Below are 26,970 nucleotides of genomic sequence, written 5' to 3'. Positions count from 1 at the left end.
AATGATAACACTTTTTCTGTTCGAACTAGCAAATTTTCTACCAAAGATACCAAATTTTTCTCGTAGAAGCAACATTTTTTGATTGTGATAACAACTTTTCTGTCAGAAGTAGCAAGTTTTGCTTAACACTAACAAACCTTCTCATCTAAGTAAATACATTTTACCTTAATACTAACATACTTTTACTGAACACACACACAAAGTTCTCTTAGAAATAATATTTTTCGTTTCTATGTCTGAATCTATTTGTTTACATGTCTGGGTTGGTGTTTGGTTAGGTTAAGTTAGCTAAGATAGGTCAGGTTAGCTAAGTTAGGTTAGGTTAGCTAAGTTAGGTTAGGTTAGCTAGTAAACATTTCTCCATGTTTAAGTTTGGTTAGGTTAGCTTATCATGAGCGCTCATGATAAGCTAACCTAACCTAACTAAAGCATGGTACAAAGTCGAAATGGGGGGATTTTCCGGCGAGTATGGTTAGGTTAGGTTAGGATAGATCAAGTTAGGTTAGGTTAGCCTACGTACGCGCGCGTACTTAGGCTTACTAGGAAAAAAAAATTCTCTTATAAATAATATTTTTTGTCAGTGATACTGACAAAAAATATTATTTATAAGAGAAATTTGTTTGTGTTCAGTAAAAGTATGTTAGTATTAAGGTAAAACATTACTTTGATGAGAATGTTTGTTAGTATTAAGGTAAAATGTTGTTACTTTGATGAGAAGGTTTGTTAGTGTTAAGCAAAACTTGCTACTTCTGTCAGAAAAGTTGTTATCACAATCAAAAATGATACTTCTAAGAAAAAATTTGGTATCTTTTGTAGAAAACTTGCTATTTCGAACAGAAAAAGTGTTATCACTGACGAAAAATATTATTTCTAAGAGAAATTTGTGTTTGTTCAGTAAAAGTATGTTAGCATTAAAGTAAAATATCGTTACTTTGATGAGAATGTTTGTTAGTGTTAAGCAAAATTTGCTACTTCTGACAGAAAAGTTGTTATCACAATCAAAAAATGTTACTTATGAGAAAAACGTTGGTATGTTTGGCAGAAAACATGTTAGTTCAAACAGAAAACGTCTTATTACTTACAAAAAATATTATTTCTTAGACAAATTTGTGCATGTTTACTAAAAGTATGTTAGTATTAAGGTAAAATATCATTACTTTGATGAGAATGTTAGTTAGTGTTAAGCAAAACTTGCTACTTCTGACAGAAAAGTTGTTATCACAATCGAAACATGTTACTTCTAAGAAAAAATTTGGTATCTTTGGTAGAAAACTTGCTAGTTCAAACAGAAAAAGTGTGATCATTGATGAAAAATATTATTTCTAAGAGAAATTTGTGTGTGTTCAGTAAAAGTATGTTAGTATTAAGGTAAAATAGCATTACTTTGATGAGAGTGTTTGTTAGTGTTAAGCAAAACTTAATACTTCTGACAGAAAAGTTGTTATCACAATAAAAAAATGTTACTTCTACGAAAATATTTGGTATCTTTGGTAGAAAACTTGCTAGTTCGAACAGAAAAAGTGTTATCACTGACGAAAAATATTATTTCTAAGAGAAATTTGTGTGTGTTCATTAAAAGTATGTTAGTATTAATGTAAAATAACATTCGTTTGATTAAAAGTTCTTTTATTGTCAAACAGGAATTTTTCCTTCAGTCCTAAGAGTTTCTATTACATTCAAAAAATGTTACTACAACGAAGATACTTGGTATATTTGGTTGAAAATATATTATTTCGAACATAAAAAGTTTTATAATAATTAAAAAATATTATTTCTAAGAGAACTTTGTGTGTGTTCAGTAAAAGTATGTTAGTATTAAGGTAAAATACCATTACTTTGATGAGAGTGTTTGTTAGTGTTAAGCAAAACTTGCTACTTCTGACAGAAAAGTTGTTATCACAATCAAAAAATGTTACTTCTACGATCAAACTTGGTATCGTTGACAGAAAACTTGCTAGTTCGAACAGAAAAAGTGTTATCACTGACAAAAAATATTATTTCTAAGAGAAATTTGTGTGTGTTCAGTAAAAGTTTGTTAGTATTAAGGTAAAATATCATTACTTTGATGAGAATGTTTGTTAGTGTTAAGCAAAACATGCTACTTCTGACAGAAAAGTTGTTATCACAATCAAAAAATGTTACTTCTAAGAAAAAATGTGGTATCTTTGACTGAAAACTTGCTAGTTCGAACAAAAAAAGTGTTATCACTGATGAAAAATATTATTTCAAAGAGAAATTTGTGTGTGTTCAGTAAAAGTATGTTAGTATTAAGGTAAAATGTCGTTACTTTGATGAGAAGGTTTGTTAGTGTTAAGCAAGACCTGCTACTTCTGACAGAAAAGTTGTTATCACAGTCAAAAAATTTTACTTCTAAGAAAAAATTTGGTATCTTTGACAGAAAACTTGCTAGTTCGAACAGAAAAAGTGTTATCACTGACGAAAAATATTATTCCTAAGAGAAATTTGTGTGTGTTCAGTAAAAGTATGTTAGTATTAAAGTAAAATATCGTTACTTTGATGAGAATTTTTGTTAGTGTTAAGCAAATCTTGCTACTTCTGACAGAAAAGTTGTTATCACAATCAAAAAAATGTTACTTCTATGAAACAATTTGGTATCTTTGGTAGAAAACTTGCTAGTTCGAACAGAAAAAGGGTTATCACTGATAAAAAATATTATTTCTAAGAGAACTTTGTGTGTGTTCAGTAAAAGTATGTTAGTATTAAGGTAAAATGTCGTTACTTTGATGAGAAGGTTTGTTAGAGTTAAGCAAAACTTGCTACTTCTGACAGAAAAGTTGTTATCACAATTAAAAATGTTACTTCTACGATAAAATTTGGTATCTTTGGTAGAAAACTTGCTAGTTCGAACAGAAAAAGTGTTATCACTGAAGAAAAATATTAATTCTAAGAGAACTTTGTGTGTGTTCTGTAAAAGTATGTTAGTATTAAGGTAAAATATTGTTACTTTGATGAGAATGTTTGTTAGTGTTAAGCAAAACTTGCTACTTCTGACAGAAAAGTTGTTATCACAATTAAAAAATTTTACTTCTAAGAAAAAATTTGGGATCTTTGACAGAAAATTTGCTAGTTCGAAGAGAAAAAGTGTTATCACTGAAGAAAAATATTATTTCTAAGAGAAATTTGTTTGTGTTCAGTAAACATTTAATAAAAAAGCTTTTTGAAAGTATTGCATGGTGATGGGATATTCAAAAAGCCATAAAGTAAAGTTGTGGTTGAAAAGGATGAGTACTTCAAGTTGTAAAATTGGTTTAGGAGGGACATTACGTAAAGATCTTGTTCTGAAATAATATAAAAAAGCCTATTGAAAAGTACTGCTTGACGTTGGGGTATTCAAAAAGTCGTAAGGTAAAGTTGTGGTGAAAAGGATGAGTACATCAACTTGTAAAATGGGTTTAGGAGGGAATATTAAGAAAGGAACTTGTTCTGAAAAGATATAATAACGCCTTTTGAAATGTGGGGCTTCTATGTCTCAAGTGCACATAAAAAGTATTAAAAAATGAGTGGGGGGCCTTTGGGGGTGTCGGGGGCCTTTGGGCCGTTGGGGGCTCGGGTGCCCTTTGGGGAGCATTGGGGGACCGGGGGGCCTTTGGGGGCCTTGGAGCCTTTGGGGATCGGGGGCTTCCTTCGGGGTTGGGGTATGGGCGTCGGGGTCCTTTGGGGTTGGGCTAGGGGACCTCAAAACATTGTTCAAATGGAACTTGTATATTATAACGACCACAGAGTTTCAGCCGTGTGTTCCCTGACATGCTGAATCTGAAAGTGGGATTTCAGAGAAATTCTTTAATCCTTTAGAGTTAAATTATCATTTAGGGTTCTCTAACGTGCTGAACCTGAAAGTGTGCTCCCAGACATGCTGAATCTGAAAGTGTGTTCCCTGACATGACGAATCTGAAAGTGTGATTTCAGAAAAATTCTTTAACCTTTTAAAATTAACTTACCTTTATAGTGGTGAGTAATTAGGGTTCTCCAACATGCTGAACTGGAAAGTGTGTTCCCTGGCATGTTGAATCTGAAAGTATAATTTTCATGGCGATGAATTATTCTAAAGAATAAAAACAGTTGAGGCTTAGAGATATTTATTGCTTAAACATATTTAAAAACATTTGAAAAAATACATAATAACATATTTAAAAAAAAAGAAGCTTAATCCATTTCATATGAGGGCTTAATCCATTTGATATGAGGAAGAACAAGATTTTATGTCTTTGGATATCTGATGCATCTTTCCTTGTCATGGATCTTTTCCGGTATCCATTGAGTGAAATATCTAACTTCATCTTCCGAGTCATGTACTGAATGCAGGTATTTTTAACATTTGAAGTCTTCTAAATTGAATAATGCTATGTTTTTATCAAATTTTTCTAGTAAGAGTTTATCAGTTGGCACGTTTCCCTTAACATAAACAGCTTGCACACCAAAAAAACTGCATATTTCCTTAATTTCCTCTTGTAAATGTTTTATTTCATATCCATTTTCCTTACGTGGTCTTATGGTTTTAAAATAAAAGCCGTTTCGATTTATAAAATTTAATGTTAGACTCCATCTCTTTTTCTCGTACTTATACATATTGTATCTGACGTTCCATTTATAGCTATAAATTTCACGTCGCTGATTGTCTAGGAGTAAGAAAGCTGCTTCGAAAATAATGCCAGTTGAGGAATATTTCACACCAATATATTCTGTGTCAATCACACCAAACATTATTATATCTGAAAAAAAGGGCTTAAATTAAATAAATATGTAATGTTTCTGAAACTCTAACAAATACAGCTCACTTTTTTAGAATAAATCATTTTCACTTAATGAGGTTGGATAACATTGAATCTACACTTAAAAATCATTGCTTTGCATAAAGAAAAATAAATTATAAATATAACAGCGGAAAAAAAAGTTAATGTTGAGTTGTTGACCAAAAAACTGTCCTCCGTCCCTTAAAGACACTCCATCCTCCTCTGGAGTCCTCTTCTCCATAACCATAATTTTGTCTAGAAACCATTTATCACAAAGAAGCCCTCTCCCCTAAGCCAAAAAATCAAAGCAAAAGGTAAAATTTTACGAGAAATATGCTATGCATGGAAATCATTTGTTTTTATTGCACAACTTTTGAGAAAAATAAACCTTGACAAACATTATTCTTAAGCCTTAGGATAGAAATCAATGTTTCTTTTTTTACCATTTGGGAATTTTTTTTTTAATGTTCCCGTCTATAGGCTTTAAAATAGAAAAAAGGTTGTTAACCCAGCAGCTTATAGGCCTAAATTTACGATCTTATATGTAAATGGTAGTTAATTTAGACATAGTAAAGCTATATTTTTCTTAGAAATCCCCGACTCTCTTACTGCATGACGTGAAGAAACACTTTTGTTTTTTCACTTTTCAATGATGGCAGTAGAATTGAGGCATGGCCCCTTCCTTCTTTTTGCATAATGTCCTAAAAATAATTGTTAGCATTCATTTTTTTTAGAAAGCATTTCATTCTTCCATACAGGTTGTGAACTCATGAGCTTAATTATTGTAATCTCATTTTGCTTGAAACCGTTTTATTTTGACGGGAAAAACAATCCTTTTTGATCTGTTGAACATCCCTTTGGTTAAATCGTTACCCGTAATGGATTGAGAAAAGCGGATGTGTTTTAAAAAAGGGTGAAAGCCAATTAAATCATTGCGGAAAATATGTTTATGCCAAATTAGCGGGCGGATTAATCGCTAAGAGTTAACGGAAGTTGCCTGTCAAAGGGATAATTCAAAACAGAATTATTTCTATTGCAAGAATTAAAGTCATAAGCAGGGGGAGGGGGTGGGGGAAGGGAGGATTGGGGTTTACATGGTTAAAAAGAGCATATTTTATAGTCTTCTAACGACTATAAAGATAGCATGGTGGAGTTTGTATTAGAGTGGGGGGGATTTACCTGAATATACTGGAGGGTGACCAAGGAAAATAATTTTATTTTGAAAATAAAAAAATGAAAATGTACTAAAACAGAACTCACATTGTTAATCGCTGTATCCAAGGCTTCTAGCTCATCAATAATTTCAGGTGCTCTATCCATTCTGTCTTGGAACTATATGATAATTTAATCACAACGCTTGTCCGTTATATATTAAATCTCAAGGGCGAATTGCTATGTAATGGGGTAAACCATTTGAAAGCGAGTCTCCGATTGGTTTATAATTAGATGTAACCGACTCTCTGATTGGCTTAGAACGAGGCATGTACTTCCTGTTTCCTATTCCTGGATCATAACATTCTCCCCACCGATTATGTAAATCAAGTTCTCGGAAATCCACTTCCCCTAGATCAATACATTCGCCCTAACGATTATGTAAATCACCACCCCAGTGTCATTACACTTGGCCAAACAGCAACAACAACAAATAAATCGACCTTGACATCATCCATTAGACATTAATAAACCATGAATAAATGGAGTCCTGCTCGACATTAGAGTCAAGTTTTTATGACAGCATGGTGTTCGGTTGGTATTCTATACCCATATATGGTGTCCAGTCACGAGTTATAGATCAATACATTTCCCCCACCGTTAATGCGCATGTGCAAACTTCGCCCGGAGACAATTCTCCTGGAAACAAGAAATAAATCGACCATGAAAATACATCAAAGTGAGAAAAATCCTGTTTTTTCATTCTCAGTGACAAAAACCATAAAAACATTCATAAATTATGTAGTGATGGGGCTGGTACCCCCTTCTCTACTTGTATTCTACAGTTTCTATGCAAAAAACTCGGAGATTACAATGAAATGTTCACTTAGAAGCTACTTTTCTGAACTCTTCATGGAAATAGGTCGTTTCTGATCAACAGCATCTATAGAAAAAACCATGAATAATAAAATTCTAGTTTTTTCCCCGTATTCTACAGTTTCTTTGCAAAAAATTGGAGATTACAATGAAATATTCACTTAGAAGCTAGTTTTCTGAATTCTTCATGGAAATAGGTCGTTTCTGATCAACAACATCTATAGACAAAACCATGAATCATAAAATTCTATTTTTTCCCCGTATTCTACAGTTTGTTTGCAAAAAATTGGAGATTACAATGAAATATTCACTTAGAAGCTAGTTTTCTGAATTCTTCTTGGAAATAGGTCGTTTCTGATCAACAACATCTATATTCAAAACCATGAATCATAAAATTCTATTTTTCCCGTATTCTACAGTTTCTGTGCAAAAATTGGAAATTACAATGAAATATTAACTTAGAAGCTAGTTTTCTGAATATGTCATGGAAATTGATTGTTTCTGGTCAACAACATCTATAGACAAAACCATTAGTCATAAAATTCTATTTTTTCCCGTATTCTACAGTTTTTCTTACACGAATTGGAGATGACAATGAAATGTTTACTTAGAAGCTAGCTTTCTGAATTTTTCATGGAATTAGGTCGTTTCTGATAAACAACATCTATAGACAAAACCGTTAATCATAAAATTCTATTTTTTCTATATTTTAAAGTTTCTTTGCAAAAATTGGAGATTACAATGAAATGTTAACTTAGAAGCTAGTTTTCTTAATTTGTCATCGAAATAGGTCGTTTTACATCAACAGCATCTATAGAGAAAACCACGAATCATAAAATTCTATTTTTTTCTCGTATTCTACAGTTTCTATGCAGAAACTTGGAGATTACAATGAAATGTTCACTTAGAAGCTACTTTTCTGAATTTGTCATGGAAATAGGTCGTTTCTCATCAACAACATCTATAGAGAAAACCATGAATCATAAAATACTATTTTTTCTCTTATTCTACATTTTCTATGCAAAAGCTTGGAAATTACAATGATATGTTCACTTAGAAGCTAGTTTTCTGAATTTGTCATGGAAATAGGATGTTTTTGATCAACAACATCTATAGAGAAAACAACCAATCATAAAATTCTATTTTTTCCCCCGTATTCTACAGTTTGTTTGCAAAAAATTGGAGATTACAATGAAATATTCACTTAGAAGCTAGTTTCCTGAATTCTTCATGGAAATAGGTCGTTTCTGATCAACAACATCTATAGACAAAACCATGAATTATAAAATTCAATTTTTCCCGTATTCTACTGTTTCTTTGCAAAAATTGGAGATTACAATGAAATGTTTACGTAGAAGCAAGTTGAATTTGTCATGGAAATAGCTCGTTTCTGATCAACAACATCTATAGAGAAAACAACGAATCATAAAGTTCTATTTTTTCCCGCATTCTACAGTGTCCTTACACGAATTGGAGATGACAAAGAAATGTTTGCTTAGAAGCTAGTTTTCTGAATTTTTCATGGAAGTAGGTCGTTTCTGATCAACAACATATATAGAGGAAACCATGAATCATTAAATTCTATTTTTATCCCGTAATCTACAATTTCTTTGCAAAAATTAGAGATTACAATGAAATGTTCAGATAGAAGCTAGTTGAATTTGTCATTGAAATAGGTCGTTTCTGATCAACAACATTTATAGAGAACACCACGAATCATAAAATTCTATTTTCTTTCCCGTATTCTACAGTTTCTTGGCAAAAATTGGAGATTACAATGAAATGTTTACTTAGAAGCTAGTTTTCTGAATTGTTCATGGAAATAGGTCGTTTCTGATCAACAACATCTATAGACAAAACCATGAATCATAAAATTCTATTTTTCCCCGTATTCTACAGTTTGTTTGCAAAAAACTGGAGATTACAATGAAATATTCACTTAGAAGCTAGTTTTCTGAATTCTTCATGGAAATAGGTCGTTTCTGATCAACAACATCTATAGACAAAACCATGAATCATAAAATTCAATTTTTCCCGTATTCTACAGTTTCTTTGCAAAAATTGATGATTACAATGAAGCTAGTTGAATTTGTCATGGAAATAGCTCGTTTCTGATAAACAACATCTATAGAGAGAACCACGAATCATAAAATTCTATTTTTTCCCGCATTCTACAGTTTCCTTACACGAATTGGAGATGACAATGAAATGATTACTTAGAAGCTAGTTTTCTGAATTTTTCATGGAAGTAGGTCGTTTCTGATCAACAACATATATAGAGGAAACCATGAATCATTAAATTCTATTTTTATCCCGTAATCTACAATTTCTTTGCAAAAATTAGAGATTACAATGAAATGTTCACTTAGAAGCTAGTTGAATTTGTCATTGAAATAGGTCGTTTCTGATTAACAACATTTATAGAGAACACCACGAATCATAAAATTCTATTTTCTTTCCCGTATTCTACAGTTTCTTGGCAAAAATTGGAGATTACAATGAAATGCTTACTTAGAAGCTAGTTTTCTGAATTCTTCATGGAAATAGGTCGTTTCTGATCAACAACATCTATAGACAAAACCATGAATCATAAAATTCTATTTTTTCCCCGTATTCTACAGTTTGTTTGCAAAAAATTGGAGATTACAATGAAATATTCACTTAGAAGCTAGTTTTCTGAATTTGTCATGGAAATAGGTCGTTTCTCATCGACAACATCTATAGAGAAAACCACGAATCATAAAATTCTATTTTTTCCTGTATTCTACAGTTTCTATGCAAAAAACTTGGAGATTACAATGAAACTTGGGGAATCCAATGAAATTGGAGATTACAATGAAATGCCAAGAAACTGTGTACAGAGTCTTGGCAAAAATTGGAGAATGCAATGAAATGTTTACTTAGAAGCTAGTTTTCTGAATTTGTCATGCGAATAGGATGTTTCTAATCAACTACATCTATAGAGAAAACCACGAATCATAAAATTCTATTTTTTTCCCCGTATTCTACTGTTTGTTTGCAAAAAATTGGAGATTACAATGAAATATTCACTTAGAAGCTAGTTTTCTGAATTCTTCATGGAAATAGGTCATTTCTGATCAACAAAATCTATAGACAAAACCATGAATCATAAAATTCTATTTTTCCTGTATTCTACAGTTTCTTTGCAAAAATTGGAGATTACAATGAAATGTTTTCTTAGAAGCTATTTGAATTTGTCATGGAAATAGCTCGTTTCTGATCAACAACATCTATAGAGAAAACCACGAATCATAAAATTCTATTTTTTCCCGTGTTCTACAGTTTATTTGCAAAAATTTGAGATTACGATGAAATGTTCACTTAGAAGCTAGGTGAATTTGTCATGGAAATAGGTCGTTTGTGATCAAAAACATCTATAGAGAAAACCACGAATCATAAAATTCTATTTTTTTCCCGTATTCTACAGTTTCTTTGCAAAAATTTGAGATTACATGAAATGTTAACTTAGAAGCTAGTTTTCTAAATTTGTCATGGAAATAGGTCGTTTCTCATCAACAACATTTATAGAGAAACCCACGAATCATAAATTCTTATTTTTTTCCCCGTATTCTACAGTTTCTATGCAAAAATTGGAGATTACAAGGAAATGTTCACTTAGAAGCTCATAAATTTAAATCTTCTGAGAGGGAGTAGTCAATCTGGACTTGGCCCAGTTAAAGATAGGAATGGGGCCATAATAAGCGATAAGGAAAGAATTAAAGAGAGATGGGCAGAACATTTTGAGAATTCACTAAACCGAAATAGAGCTGCAGGAAAAGATAAAGAGGAAAATGAAAAAGTTTGTGATATCTTGAATGTGAAGGAAGATTTGTTTTGCGAGGAGGAATTAGCGACTTTACTAAAAGGATTAAAAAATAATAAGGCTTTAGGTGCTGATAGGATGGTAAATGAGTTTCTTAAATATGGTGGCTCGGAGGTTAGAAATAAGTTACTGAAGATTATGAATATGGTTTCTTAAAAAGGGGAAGTAGCTAACGATCTTAGGAAAATCTTAATTAAGCCGCTTTATAAGAAAGGTGATAAAAGTAAGTGTGGTAATTATCAAGGCATTAGTCTGGCCTCTTTAGGTAGCAAATTACTTAGTAATATGACGCTTTTTAGACTTAGAGATTCCGTAGACAAAGTCTTAAGAGAAGAACAGTTTTCTGAATTTTTCATGGAAATAGGTCGTTTCTGATAAACAACATCTATAGACAAAACCATGAATCATAAAATTCTATTTTTCCCGTATTTTACAGTTTCTTTGCGAAAATTGGAGATTACAATGAAATGTTAACTTAGAAGCTAGTTTTCTGAATTTGTCATGGAGATAGGTCGTTTCTCATCAACAACATCTATAGAGAAAACCACGAATCATAAAATTCTATTTTTTTTCTCGTATTCTACAGTTTCTATGCAAAAACTTGGAGATTACAATGAAATGTTCACTTACAAGCTAGTTTTCTGAATTTGTCATGGAAATAGGATGTTTCTGATCAACAACATCTATACAGAAAATCACGAATCATAAAATTCTATTTTTTTTCCGTATTCTACAGTTTCTTTGCAAAAAATTGGAGATAACAATGAAATATTCTCTTAGATGCTAGTTTTCTGAATTTTTCATGGAAATAGGTCATTTCTGATCAACAACATTTATAGACAAAACCATGAATCATAAAATTCAATTTTTCCCGTGTTCTACAGTTTCTTTGCAAAAATTGAAGATTACAATGAAATGTTTACTTAGAAGCTAGTTGAATTTGTCATGGAAATAGCTCGTTTCTGATCAACAACATCTATAGAGAAAACCACGAATCATAAAATTCGATTTTTTTCCCGTATTCTACAGTTTATTTGCAAGAATTTGAGATTACGATGAAATGTTCACTTAGAAGCTAGGTGAATTTGCCATGGAAATAGGTCGTTTCTGATCAAAAACATCTATAGAGAAAACCACAAATCATAAAATTCTATTTTTTTCCCGTATTCTACAGTTTATTTGCAAAAATTTGAGATTACGATGAAATGTTCACTTAGAAGCTAGGTGAATTTGTCATGGAAATAGGTCGTTTGTGATCAAAAACATCTATAGAGAAAACCACGAATCATAAAATTCTATTTTTTTCCCGTATTCTACAGTTTATTTGCAAAAATTTGAGATTACGATGAAATGTTCACTTAGAAGCTAGGTGAATTTGTCATAGAAATAGGTCGTTTGTGATCAAAAACATCTATAGAGAAAACCACGAATCATAAAATTCTATTTTTTTCCCGTATTCTACAGTTTATTTGCAAAAATTTGAGATTACGATGAAATGTTAACTTAGAAACTAGGTGAATTTGTCATAGAAATAGGTCGTTTGTGATCAAAAACATCTATAGAGAAAAACACGAATCATAAAATTCTATTTTTTTCCCGTATTCTACAGTTTATTTGCAAAAATTTGAGATTAAGATGAAATGTTCACTTAGAAACTAGGTGAATTTGTCATGGAAATAGGTCGTTTCTGATCAAAAACATCTATAGAGAAAACCACGAATCATAAAATTCTATTTTTTTCCCGTATTCTACAGTTTATTTGCAAAAATTTGAGATTACGATGAAATGTTTACTTAGAAGCTAGGTGAATTTGTCACGGAAATAGGTCGTTTCTGATCAAAAACATCTATAGAGAAAACCACGAATCATAAAATTCTATTTTTTTCCCGTATTCTACAGTTTATTTGCAAAAAATTTGAGATTACGATGAAATGTTCACTTAGAAGCTAGGTGAATTTGTCATAGAAATAGGTCGTTTCTGATCAAAAACATCTATAGAGAAAACCACGAATCATAAAATTCTATTTTTTTCCCGTATTCTACAGTTTATTTGCAAAAATTTGAGATTACGATGAAATGTTCACTTAGAATCTAGGTGAATTTGTCATGGAAATAGGTCGTTTCTGATCAAAAACATCTATAGAGAAAACCACGAATCATAAAATTCTATTTTTTTCCCGTATTCTACAGTTTATTTGCAAAAATTTGAGATTACGATGAAATGTTCACTTAGAAACTAGGTGAATTTGTCATGGAAATAGGTCGTTTCTGATCAAAAACATCTATAGAGAAAACCACGAATCATAAAATTCTATTTTTTTCCCGTATTCTACAGTTTCTTTGCAAAAATTTGAGATTACAATGAAATGTTAACTTAGAAGCTAGTTTTCTAAATTTGTCATGGAAATAGGTCGTTTCTCATCAACAACATTTATAGAGAAACCCACGAATCATAAATTCTTATTTTTTCCCCGTATTCTACAGTTTCTATGCAAAAATTGGAGATTACAAGGAAATGTTCACTTAGAAGCTCTTAAATTTAAATCATCTGAGAGGGAGTAGTCAATCTGGACTTGGCCCAGTTAAAGATAGGAATGGGGCTATAATAAGCGATAAGAAAAGAATTAAAGAGAGATGGGCAGAACATTTTGAGAATTCACTAAACCGAGATAGAGCTGCAGGAAAAGATAAAGAGGAAAATGAAAAAGTTTGTGATATCTTGAATGTGAAGGAAGATTTGTTTTGCGAGGAGAAATTAGCGACATTGCTAAAAGGATTAAAAAATAATAAGGCTTCAGGTGCTGATAGGACGGTAAATGAGTTTCTTAAATATGGTGGCTCGGAGGTTAGAAATAAGTTACTGAAGATTATGAATATGGTTTTTGAAAAAGGGGAAGTATCTAACGATTTTAGGAAAACATTAATTAAGCCACTTTATAAGAAAGGTGATAAAAGTAAGTGTGGTAATTATCAAGGCATTAGTCTGGTCTCTGTAGGTAGCAAATTACTTAGTAATATGATACTTTTTAGACTTAGAGATTCCGTAGACAAAGTCTTAAGAGAAGAACAGTTTTCTGAATTTTTCATGGAAATAGGTCGTTTCTGATCAACAACATCTAAAGAGAAAACCATGAATCATAAAATTCTATTTTTTCAGATAAAACTAGGCTTCGGTATGGTATATAAAACATTTCAATTACGAGGGTAAGTATAAAACCTCCTATTCACTAGATATGACTCTTCAAATACAAAAAGTGCATAAAACCTAGAGTTCACAGTTAAAAAAATTATTTGTCGAGTTTTCACGTAAATGGCTCATTTTTTTTATCCAAAGCGATCAAATCATAAAATTCTATTTGTTCCCGAACTCTACAGTTTCTTTGCAAATATTGGAGATTACAATGAAATGTTTACTTACAAGCTAGTTTTCTGACTTTCTCTTCGAAATAGGTCGTTTTTGATCAACAACATCTATAGAGAAAACCCTGAATCATAACATTCTATTTTTTTCCCGTAATCTATAGTCTTTTTTCCAAAATTAAAGATTACAATGAAATGTTTACTTAGAAGTTAGTTGAATTCTTCATGGAAATAGATCGTTTTTGATCAACAACATCTATAGAGAAAACCACGAATCATAAAAGTCAAGTTTTTTCCCGTAATCTATAGTCTTTTTGCAAAAATTAAAGATTACAATGAAATGTTTACTTAGATGTTAGTTGGATTTGTCATGAAAATAGGTCGTTTCTGATCAACAACGTCTATAGAGAAAACCATGAATCATAAAATTATATTTTTTCAAATAAAACTAGGCTTCGGTATGGTATATAAAACATGTCAATTACGAGGGTAAGTATAAAACCTCCTATTCACTAGATATGACTCTTCAAATACAAAAAGTGCATAAAACCTAGAGTTCACAGCTAAAAAAAAAAATATTTGTTCAGTTTTCACGTAAATGGCTCTTTTTTTTATCCAAAGCGGTCGAATCATAAAATTCTATTTGTTCCCGAATTCTAAAGTTTCCTTGCAAAAAATTGGAGATTACAATGAAATTTTCAATTAGAAGCTAGTTTTTTAAACTTTTGATGGAAATAGGTCGTTTCTGATCAACAACATCTATAGAGAAAACCCTGAATCATAAAATTCTATTTTTTTCCCGTAATCTATAGTCTTTTTGTAAAAATTAAAGATTACAATGAAATGTTTACTTAGAAGTTAGTTGAATTTATTATGGAAATGGGTCGTTTCTGATTAACAACATCTATAGAGAAAACCACGAATCATAAAATTCTATTTTTTTCCCGTATTCTACAGTTTCTATGCAAAAAAATTGGAGATTACAATGAAATGTTCACTTAGAAGCTAGTTTTCTGAATTTGTCATGGAAATAGGATGTTTCTGATCAACAACATCTATAGAGAAAACCACGAACCATAAAATTCTATTTTTTCCCTGTATTCTACAGTTTGTTTGCAAAAAATTGGAGATTACAATGAAATATTCACTTAGAAGCTAGTTTTCTGAATTCTTGATGGAAATAGGTCGTTTCTGATCAAAAACATCTATAGACAAAACCATGAATCATAAAATTCTAATTTTTTTCCCCGTATTCAACAGTTTGTTTGCAAAAAATTGGAGATTACAATGAAATATTCACTTAGAAGCTAGTTTCCTGAATTCTTTATGGAAATAGGTCGTTTATGATCAACAACATCTATAGACAAAACCACGAATCATAAAATTCTATTTTCACCGTATTCTACAGTTTCTTTGCAAAAATTGGAGATTACAATGAAATATTAACTTAGAAGCTAGTTTTCTGAATTTGTCATGGAAATAGGTCGTTTCTCATCAATAACATCTATAGAGAAAACCACGAATCATAAAATTCTATTTTTTCCCGTAGTCTACAGTTTCTATGCAAAAAACTTGGAGATCAGAGGCAACGCTGTTGCGTTGCCTATAGTAAAGGCCATACGGCTCCAATGTTTTATTATTATTTATTTATTTTTTCCCCAGAGGCACTTCATATGGAAGGGGTCGTCGTAGAAGCTTCAAAGGGGGCTCATTCGATTAGAAATCGAGAGTTCTAGTGCCCTTTTTAATAGTCGAAAATGATTGGATAATAGTCGAAATTAATTTGAGTGCAACTAGCCCCCCCCCCCCCTCACGCCCTTCAGTCCCCCAAACACATCCAATCAAAATTTTGAGATAGCCATTTTATTCTGCGTAGTTTATTTACAGATAGAAAATATATTTTTGAGGAGGATACCCCCCCAAAACCCTCAAGACAAGGGTTTTAAGTTATCCCCAGGGGGCATATAAGGTTTTTAGAGAAGGCGTTGCCGTAAAAACTTCCATACAGGCTCTTTCGATTCTAAATTAAGGAGCTAATGCCCTTTTTAATAGTCGAAAGTGATCGGAGTGTATCTAGCCCCCATCCCCCCACGCCCATCATTTCCCCAAACACATCCAATCAAAATTTCAGATAGCCATTTTGTTCAGCGTAGTTGATTTCCAGATTGAAAATATGTTTTTGAGGTGGACACTCCCCCACAACCCTTAGGGCAAGGGTTTTAAGTTATGCCCTGGGGGCATATATGGTTTTTAAAGAAGCCATTGTCGTAGAAACTTCTAAACAGGCTCATTCGATTGGAAATTGAAGGGCTATTGATCTTTTTAATATTCCAAAATTATTGGAGGGCAACTAGCCCGCCCCCACCCCCCTCATTACCCCAAACACACCCAAACAAAATTTTGAGATAGCCATTTTTTTCAGCGTAGTTGATTTCTAGATTTAAAATATATTTTAGAGGAGGATAATCCCCTACAACCCTCTGAGCAAGGGTTTTAAGTTATGCCCTGGGGGCGTATAAGGTTTTATAGAAGGTGTTGTCGTAGAAACTTCAAAACAGGCTCATTCGATTGGAAATTAAAGGGATAGTGCCCTTTTTAGTAGTCGAAAGAGATTGGAGGACAGCTAGCCCCCCCCCCCCCACCTCCCTACGCCCATCATTTCCCCAAACACATCCAATCAAACTTTTGAAATAGCCATTTTGTTCAGTGTAGCTGATTTCCAGATAGAAAATATGTTTTTGAGGAGGACACTCCCCCAGAACCTTCAGGGCAAGGGTTCTAAGATATGCCCTGGGGTTATATAAGGTTTTTACAGAAGGCGTTGTCGTAGAACCTTCAAAAAAGGTTCATTCAATTGGAAATTCAAACGTATAGTGCCCTTTTTAATGGTCAAAAGCTATTGGAGGGCAGCTAGCCCCCCCCCCTACGCCCATCAGTTCCTCAAACACCTCGAATCAAACTTTGGAGATAGCCATTTTGTTCAGTGTAGCTGATTTACAGATAGAAAATATTTTTTTGAGGAGTAAACTCCCCCACAACCTTCGGCGCGAGGGTTATGTTATGACTTGTGGGCATATAAGGTTATTATGGAAAGCATTATCGTAAAAACTTCAAAACAGGCACATTCAATTGGAAATTCAAAGGGCTAGTGCCCTTTTTAATAGTCGAAACTGATTATAGGGCAACTAGCCCCCCCCCCCCACGCCCATCATTCCCCCAAACACATCCAATCAAAATTTTGAGATAGCCATTTTGTTCAGCGTAGTTGATTTCCAGATAGAAAATATGTTTTTGAGGAGGATAATCCCCCACAACCCTCAAAGTAAGGGTTTTACTTTATGCCCTGGGGGCATATAAGGTTTTTATAGAAGGCGGTGTCGTAGAAACTTCAAAAAAGGCTCATTGGATTAGAAATTCCGAGGACTAGCGCCCTTTGTAATAGTCGAAAGTGATATGAGGGCAACTAGCCCCCCTCTCACACCCACCTTTTCCCCAAACACATCCAGTCACAATTTTAAGACAGTCATTTTTTAACCGTAATTTTAAGTTCGGGAAATTAGTTCTTTGAGGATTACAACTCCCACAAAGCCCTCAGGGCAAGGGTTGTAATTTAAGGATTCTCCGAATCCTCCATATTATTTCTTATGGAAAGATGCTCGTATAAACTTTAGCGAGGGGTCGTTTGATTGGAAATTGAAAGTTCTTGTTCCCCTTTTAAGATTTAAAAAAAGTTGAAGGCCAACTAACCCATCTGCCTTCTCCGCGCCCTCAATACATCGGATAAAAATTTTGAGATCGACATTTTTCTAACATACTTCAAAGTTCTTATACCAATAACTCTGGAGTTGATACAGCCCCCAAGAGCCCAGGGGTAGGTGTTTTAAGTTATGCCCTGGGGTATAACTTATTAAGGGGGGTTTATAACTTATGGGAAGGGATTTTGTATGGGAAGAACACATAGGAAATCTATTATAATTATCCAATTATAAGGTTAAAATACATACTCTGTGATGGATGCAAAATTGCTTTGGCACACAAATTCCTATTAAGGTCAATTCCAAACAGTCGTGATCCCTTTGCGTCAGTAGGTGAAATGGTCTAAACCCCCTTATTGGAGCTATTTTTTCAATCTATTCATTGTTGTCAATCGCTGTCCACAAGTTATGCAAGCTGTCTATTGTTCATATATAAGGTTTTTATCAAAGAGGTAATCGTATAGACTTTTATAAAAGCCTCATTGGATTTAAAGTGAAAGTTCTAGATCTGCTTTTTAAATTCAAGAATAATCGGACAGTACGCACCCCCCCCCCCATGCCCAAAAAAACTTGAAACTTTTTACAATCAAAAACGAACAAAAATTAATTAAAAAAAAACTTTCCAAAAAATAAGTTTTTCAAAGAAAAGTAAAGGCCATTTTAAACTTAACCTCAGAAGATACAAATACCTGTTAAAAATAAAACTCAAAACAACCAGAAATTACTATTAATGAATAAATGAAACACAAGACGAATAGAAATTAAATAAACAATCATAACTAAAAACATACAACAATTAATAATATAAATGAATAAATAGATCTTAAAGCGAGTAATGCTTAAATTTTATATGAAAATCTAGCTTAAAACGAAACGAAATATTTTGCTATTAAAGTATAAATGAAACTTAAACCGAACAGAAATTAAATAAACAATCAATGCAAACAAAATATACAATATATATTAATGTAGATGAATAAATAAGTTTTAAAACGAGTGAAACTTAAATTGAATATGCAAATCCAGTTTGAATCGAATAAAAATAACTACAAACAAGAGTTTGGGTATCATTTCACTGCAGAAGCCTAAAACCTACTGCGTCATTGGCGCTTTACTGAAAACGAATTATATTACAAATGTTTCCTTTTGTACTTAATATTGAAAATAAATATTAAAATTACAGTAAAATTTTGAACTGACGAGCTTTTAGCAATTGATATCATTATGCATCAAATATTCAGTTTAATTTATTAGTTCTTTTCAAGATCTGTCAAGACAAATATAGTTTCACTACAAGCAAAATTTGGATACTGCCCCCTTCTTTAACTGTAAAAACCTAAAGCCTTCTGCGTCGTTGGTGCTTCACTGAAAACGAATTACTCGTATATTACAAATTTATTATTTTCCAGTTCTTACAGCATTGAAAATGAAAATAAAAATTACAGTGAAAAAAAAACTTGAACTGATTGATCTTTCAACAATTAATGTCATTATATATCTAATATTCAATTTGATTTTGTTTATACTTTCCAAGACTGTTCAAGACTCATAAAGTTTTGCCATTTTTTTTTAACTGTGCCATTTTTTTAACTAATCGTGTTTGTGGAACCTCAAACTTTGTGGAACATGTATTTTCTTGCATGAAACACCAAAATATAATAAAATGTCAAGTTTCGGAGCGTTCCACCACTCGCAAGTAAGTTCCATTGGTATTTTTGATTCCGTATGGTCAACTTAGGGGGTTGAGGGTAGGATAATTCTCGTAGCAGCCCCATTCCGTCGTGGTATGGTTCACATTTTCAACACCTGGCGTCCGGACTATCATATAATCTACCAAGCATACAACAACCCCAAATCAGTATCAATAAATAAATGAAACCAAAAAGGAACAAAAATTAAAATAGATGTTAGATTAACGAGAATAACTTATTGTGAGTAAGGTTCAAAACCCATATTCTTTCCAAAAGCCAGAATATAATTTGTACTTTATTGAAAAAAAATTAAAATGAGTTTACTGAAAAAAAGATATGCAGTGTCAATTTAATATATATATGCTTATATTTATTCCCTAAAATCTTAATAAATTTTTGATTTCTTAAAGTCACAAAAGTGAAAATATTTCAAAGAATTGTTTTCAGTAAAGCGCCAATGACGCAGTTGGTTTTAGGCTTCTGCAGTGAGACGATACCCAAACTCTTGTTTGTAGTTATTTTTATTCGATTCAAACTAGATTTGCATATTCAATTTAAGTTTCACTCGTTTTAAGATTTATTTATTCATTTAAATTAATATATATTGTATGTTTTGTTCGCATTGATTGTTTATTTAATATCTGTTCGTTTTAAGTTTCATTTATACTTCAATAGCAAAATATTTCTCTTCGTTCTAAGCTAGATTTTAATATTCAATCTAAGAATTACTCTCTTTACGATCTATTTATTCATTTATATTATTACTTGTTGTATGTTTTTGCTATGATTGTTTATTTAATTTCTGTTTGTTATGGGATTCATTTATTCTTTAATAGTAATTTCTGGTCGTTTTGCGTTTGAATTTTAACAGGTATTTATATCTCCTGAGCTTAAGTTTAAAATGGCCTTTCCTTTTCTTTGAAAAACTTATTTTTGGGAAAGTTTTTTTTAATTAATTACAATGAAATGTTCACTTAGAAGCTAGTTTTCTGAATTTGTCATGCAAATAGGATGTTTCTGATCAACAACATCTATAGAGAAAACCACGAATCATAAAATTATATTTTTCCCCCGTATTCTACAGTTTGTTTGCAAAAAATTGGAGATTACAATGAAATATTCACTTAGAAGCTAGTTTTCTGAATTCTTCATGAAAATAGGTCGTTTCTGATCAACAACATCTATAGACAAAACCATGAATCATAAAATTCTATTTTTCCCGTATTCTACAGTTTCTTTGCAAAAATTGGAGATTACAATGAAATGTTTTCTTAGAAGCTATTTGAATTTGTCATGGAAATAGCTCGTTTCTGATCAACAACATCTATAGAGAAAACCACGAATCATAAAATTCTATTTTTTTTCCCGTATTCTACAGTTTCTTTGCAAAAATTTGAGATTACGATGAAATGTTCACTTAGAAGCTAGGTAAATTTGTCATGGAAATAGGTCGTTTCTGATCAAAAACATCTATAGAGAAAACCACGAATCATAAAATTCTATTTTTTTCCCGTATTCTACAGTTTCTTTGCAAAAATTTGAGATTACAATGAAATGTTAACTTAGAAGCTAGTTTTCTGAATTTGTCATGGAAATAGGTCGTTTCTCATCAACAACATCTATAGAGAAAACCACGAATCATAAATTCTAATTTTTTCCCCGTATTCTACAGTTTCTATGCAAAAATTGGATATTACAAGGAAATGTTCACTTAGAAGCTCATAAATTTAAAGCATCTGAGAGGGAGTAGTCAGTCTGGACTTGGCCCAGTTAAAGATAGGAATGGGGCCATAATAAGCGATAAGGAAAGAATTGAAAAGAGATGAGCAGAACATTTTGAGAATTTGCTAAACCGATATAGAGCTGCAGGAAAAGATAAAGAGGAAAATGAAAAAGTTTGTGATATCTTGAATGTGAAGGAAGATTTGTTTTGCGAGGAGGAATTAGCGACATTACTAAAGGGATTAAAAAATAATAAGGCTACAGGTGCTGATAGGATGGTAAATGAGTTTCTTAAATGTGGTGGCTCGGAGGTTAGAAATAAGTTACTGAAGATTATTAATATAGTTTTTGAAAAAGGGGAAGTACCTAACGATCTTAGGAACACCTTAATTAAGCCGCTTTATAAGAAAGGTGATAAAAGTAAGTGTGGTAATTATCAAGGCATTAGTGTGGTCTCTGTAGGTAGCAAATTACTTAGTAATATGATACTTTTTAGACTGACAGATTCCCTAGACAAAGTCTTAAGAGAAGAACAGTGCGGTTTAGAAAATATAGAGGATGTGTCGACCAAATTTTCTCTCTTAGGTTAATAATTGAGAAGTGCCTGAGTTGTCAAACACCTTTGTTCCTCAGTTTTATAGATTATGAGCAAGCTTTCGATTCTGTTGATAGAACAGCTTTAGCAAAGGTCTTATCCTTCTATGGTATACCAGACAAATACATTAAAGTAATTTGTGCTATCTACGAGAATAACACTGCTGCAGCTAAGGCAGGAAATGAGGCTAGCAGCTGGTTTTGTATTAAATCAGGGGTTAAGCAGAATTGTGTTCTATCCCCATTTATATGGATTATCTTGATGGATTTTGTCTTGAGGAGCACAGGAAAGGTAATGGGAGACCACGGAATCAAATGGGGAGGAAAAAGTCTCCTGGACTTGGATTATGCTGATGATTTAAGCATCATAAAAGATAGTGTGAGCAAAATGAATGAACTTTTAGAGGTTATGCGAGTTAAGGGTGCTAGAATAGGTTTGAAAATTAAGGTTAAGAAGACTAAGTAATTAACGCTAAAAATAAGTGAGGATGAAAAGGTGACTTTGGGTAATGAAAAGATTGATCAAGTGGGGAGCTTCACTTTCCTTGGTAGTATTGTTGGTGGAGATGGTGGGAGCAGTGAAGGTGTTAAAAGTAGAATAGCCAAGGCTTCAGGGTGTTTTTTCACAGTTAAAAAAAAAAGTTTGGAAGACAATGAAGATAAGTCTGCAAACGAAGATTGGAATATTAGAAGCTACAGTGATGACAGTAGTCAAGTATGGTTCTGAAGCATGGGCGTTCCGAAAAACAGATGAAGAATTGCTGGTTGTTTTTCCAGAGAAACTGCCTACGGATTGCTCTGGGTACCGGGCTGACTGACCTTATTTCAAACGACATACTGTACGAAAAATGTGGTTCGGTGCCGCTTTCGATGGCCACAATGAAAGAAAGGTTGAGGTGGCTAGGCCACGTTGTGCGGATGAAGGATGACAGATTTACGAAGATTGTGTTTTTTGGCCAACCGTCTAGGGCTAAACGCAAAGCATGTCGTCCTCGTCTGGGTTGGTAAGACGTCATAAAGAAAGATTTAAAGGAGATGGGAACTTTTTGAGAGGGTGTAAAGAGGGAGCCTTTGAATAGATTGGGAAGGAGGAGGAGCGTGATTAGCTGTGTTGGCCTCAGGTGGCTTAGTTCTGTGGTGAGTTGTTAGTAGCAGTAGTAGCAGTAAAAGAAGAAGAAAAAAGTTAGCGTCAAGAAATATTATGGAAATTACGACTAAATCAATCTAGTTAATTACTGATCTTAATTGATTTTGGAAGAATACATAACAATTTAGCAAATAACCTGAAGACATTAATCAATTTATCTGGTGTTATTTATGCTGTTTAAAAATGAGAGAAAAGCAAACTACTGTTATCACATGGCTGTGGCTCACTTCTTAAGGGCTACTCAATTTACCGAATGACTTGAAGTTTTTTAAATTTGTCATTGCACATTTTTTTTATTAGTATGCAGTCGTGTCGCAAATGAAACTACACAATGTAAATCCAAATGATGGGCTCATCACTTGTACACCAAGAAAAGGGGAGCATATAATTAGAACCGAAGATATTTTACGAGTTCTTCAAGAAGAAGGGGATTCTGTAGCACTGGTAATGCTTTCAGGAGTCCAGTATTACACAGGTAATTGCTATATGTTTCTATTTTACCCTAACTTTATGGTAAAGAAAATTTTTTATCACATATGCTAAACCATGTTTGTCGGCTTACTGAAGGCCAATGGTGGTTGTCACAGAAAGATGTTATAGCAAACTATGAAGCTGTTTAGTGATAAATCTTTTTCTTTCGGCAGCACCATTTCAAAAGTGTTTAAGGACAGATTTAACGATATGATAACGTTAAATTAGGAAATATACAGTTTTAGGTGATACACTAAAAAACTGAAAAACATCATAAAATTACGACATGGAAGTTCCGATTTTTATTTTACCCCCCAATCATTATACAATTTATTACTCCCCAATATTTATATATATATATATATATATATATATATATATATATATATATATATATATATATATATATATATATATATATATATATATATATATATATATATATATATATATATATATATATATATATATATATATATATATATATATATATATATATATATATATATATATATATATATATATATATATATATATATATATATATATATATATATATTTATTTTTATTTATTTATTTATTACCCATCAAAAAAAGGTACAAAAGACAGAGCATCACTAAAAAAGAAAAAAAACACACAAAAACCAAATTCCAAGACGATACACAGAATCAAACAAATTACAAAGATGAGGCACAAAACCTTTGTTATACACTGAACAGCAGGTACGTAGAGAATTTTACTTTTTAAACTTTCGATACTGAAGGAACAAAAGCAATGTTATTGATAACTTCAAATTAACAGACCCAACCTACAGCAAATTAATTGATAACTCCAAGTCAAAGTCAACGGACTCAATTAACTAGATTGAATGTGACAAGAGATGGTAAAAAGACTAAATATGACAAGAGACGTGCAAATAAAATTAAATGGATAGCGATTTACAGCCTTAGCAAACGGTACCAATGTTGGTAAGAGATTTTCTTGTTGTACAGTTTAATTTTTTCAGCTATAGCTTCTGTCGGGTCCACAATTTTTAAAGTTTTAACAATGTGAAAATGTTTTGTCTACGGTGGGAGCCGAAGCAAGGACTTTATATACTTAAAAAATATGAATCTGAGCTTCCTTTTCTCTGGCTCGGGAAAAATTATCCGAAACGGGCTTAAATACATGAAATGGGGACGGGATACTGCTTTATAAAGCCGAGACAAAATTAAACAGTTGAAATAGATTTTAGATGAGACTACTCTACTATAAGCAAAATCCAGGCGTTTACTGAGATGATCATCAAGAAGGGAGTGTTTGGTCTTTAGATCCTTTCCAATTGGTAAACCAAGGTAAATAATTTTCGAGACAGGTGCTACAGATAGTTTTCCCAGCCTCATAAACGCGACCCCTTTCAGGTACCAGTTGAACAGAAGAATCTCTGACTTCTGGGGACTAAATTAGAGACCAATGTTACCTGACTTGGATTGTAGTGTGGAGAAGGTGGTCTCTGTACCTTCAACTGAGCGGCTAGTGCTCCAAATGTCATCGACTATGATTGGAACGTTTACGCCCAGAACTCCGTATGATGTCTCAATTGTAGGTTTTGTCTCAATTACATAGGGATTAAAGGCACCAAGAAATATGGCTGATCCTCTTCAAGCCTTTGTTTTTACGGGGACTGCAAAATAATCTTAGTAAGACAACATTATGTCATGCATACATTCAGTGACGCTTTGACTAAGATTATGGAGTCGGAGTTTAGCCTGTAGACGGTGATATATGTCTTGTATAAGTCGTCGGTAGCCTTTTTGTACGCGCCTCTTTTGCAAACATAGACTGAGTGCACTGTGAACAGGTAATTCATATACAAGACGGATGTCATGTAGACCTATACCTACTAATTCATTCGATTCATGATCGTCAATAAAAACTAAAGCCGAAGACAGAAATGGCTTGGCCATAATCAAGACCCCTCTGGAACCCAAACTGGGAAGGGGAGTCCAGCATTTTTCCTGGAATTCATCAATGAAAAAACGTTCGAAGACTTTGAAAAACGTTGGTGCTACTGTGATCGGTCTAAACGAAGCGCATTCTGAAGTAATTTTTCCTTTCTCCGGGACAGCCATAAGCAACCCAGTACTGGATGCCCATGGTACAATTCCAGCGGTGCAGATCTTCTGAAAAAGAAGATTTAGGTGTTCAAAGAAAGTCCGGCTCCAATGGCGAAGGTGAAAAGCGGCTACACGGTCAGTACCAGCCGATTTCTTCTTTTTTAACTATCAGGTTGCAGACGTAACCTATAATTGGGTAATTATGAAATCTCTATCAAGAATTAATGAGAGGAGGAATGAAAGGTTTTCATGAACAGAAATGTAAAGCATCCTGTTTTGAGGTGGAAAACACATCAGGGTAATAGTTTATCCATGCTAAACATGGGATATCTGACTTGAGATCTGTTGACTCTTTCTTATGAAACTTTTTCCATAGCAAATTAGGATTTTTAATGACTTATTCAGAAAGCTCTGATTTCAACTTCACACGGTGACGAGCAAGTTCCTTCCAAAACCTACGCTTCGTTGCAACTCTAATCTCTTTAACTACTCCTGAGTGTGGTCTACCACATTCTTTCCACTTCCTGTACCAGAAGCTAGCTCAGTCGCATGCTAATTGTGACAAAGGGCTAGAAGACTATCCTTTTTCTTAAGTTTTTTATCTGACAAGAGATTTGGATATTTCTTGGGATTCGGCAGACAGAAGAGCATGAGTCAGTTCAGCGTAGTAAATATAGAAACTTAGACATTAATTTCTTTCATCACGATGAGAGAATTTTTTAATTATGTCAAGCAGCAAGTGGATTTTTGACAAAACAACATCAGTAAATTCGTAAAACTTGTCTGTATGATTTTTATACCAAACTAGAGTCTTATGCAACCTTTGATTAAGAACTGGTAAATAATTTCTCGTAGATAACAGGAATAGCCTACGGATAATGTACTGAACTGGGAAATGATCCTAAGAAAACCCATTTAGAATAACAAAAACCCCCACAACTGGCAAAGAACTAGAAGCATCTGTGTGGTTGAGATTGGATGTAGAATCAGATTTATAGATATACGAAAAATTTTGGTGTTTCCGGTAAATATTAAAGCAGTTCTCTTGTATACTTAATAGAATATAACAACGACTGTTTTGGACACTGATATCCAAATCTGAATTATAGTTGAAGTCGCCCACTATTATACACTAATGGGAACCTCTCTCGGGTTCCTTAAGACAGTGGGTTAGTTTATGCCCACTTAAAGCGAAAACACTATCGGATTTGTCGTCATTTGAATCAGTTCGAATTTAAGAGTTCCTAACTAGCAGATAATCTAGATTAGGAACAGGACAAGTGTTTGTGATATCATGGACCTTGTATGTACGCTGACTGCTAATGAAGGCGACAATTCTACCAGACAGGCGGTCTATTAAAAATGAACGTTACCTAGGAAAGAATTGGGCAGATTAGGTTGACTACAGATATAGCATGCCTGGACCGGCCTCTGGAATGGAAAGTTTTTCCGGCTGCATTACATTGTGATTATTTAGAAGCGGCTCAACCCCAATAGGCCACATAGACAG

The 26,970-nt window shown here is 32.9% G+C and overlaps 1 protein-coding gene across 1 annotated transcript in view; it reads left to right on the top strand.

Moving 5' to 3' along the window:
* LOC148942921 (kynureninase-like) overlaps positions 1–26,970 on the top strand; it is a 168,129-nt gene that overhangs the window by 109,081 nt on the left and 32,078 nt on the right. Inside the window, exon 5 of the mRNA XM_089102125.1 lies at positions 23,193–23,367. Coding sequence (XP_088958251.1) covers positions 23,193–23,367 — 175 coding nt within the window. The remainder of the gene's footprint in view (positions 1–23,192; positions 23,368–26,970) is intronic.

This window comes from Artemia sp. Qi Xiang Cuo, chromosome 16, assembly GCF_049724085.1.
Source record: "Artemia sp. Qi Xiang Cuo chromosome 16, ASM4972408v1, whole genome shotgun sequence".
NCBI lineage: Eukaryota > Metazoa > Arthropoda > Branchiopoda > Anostraca > Artemiidae > Artemia > Artemia sp. Qi Xiang Cuo.
The sequence above is the reverse complement of the archived record's forward strand: the minus strand, read 5'-3'. Positions and strand labels throughout refer to the sequence as shown.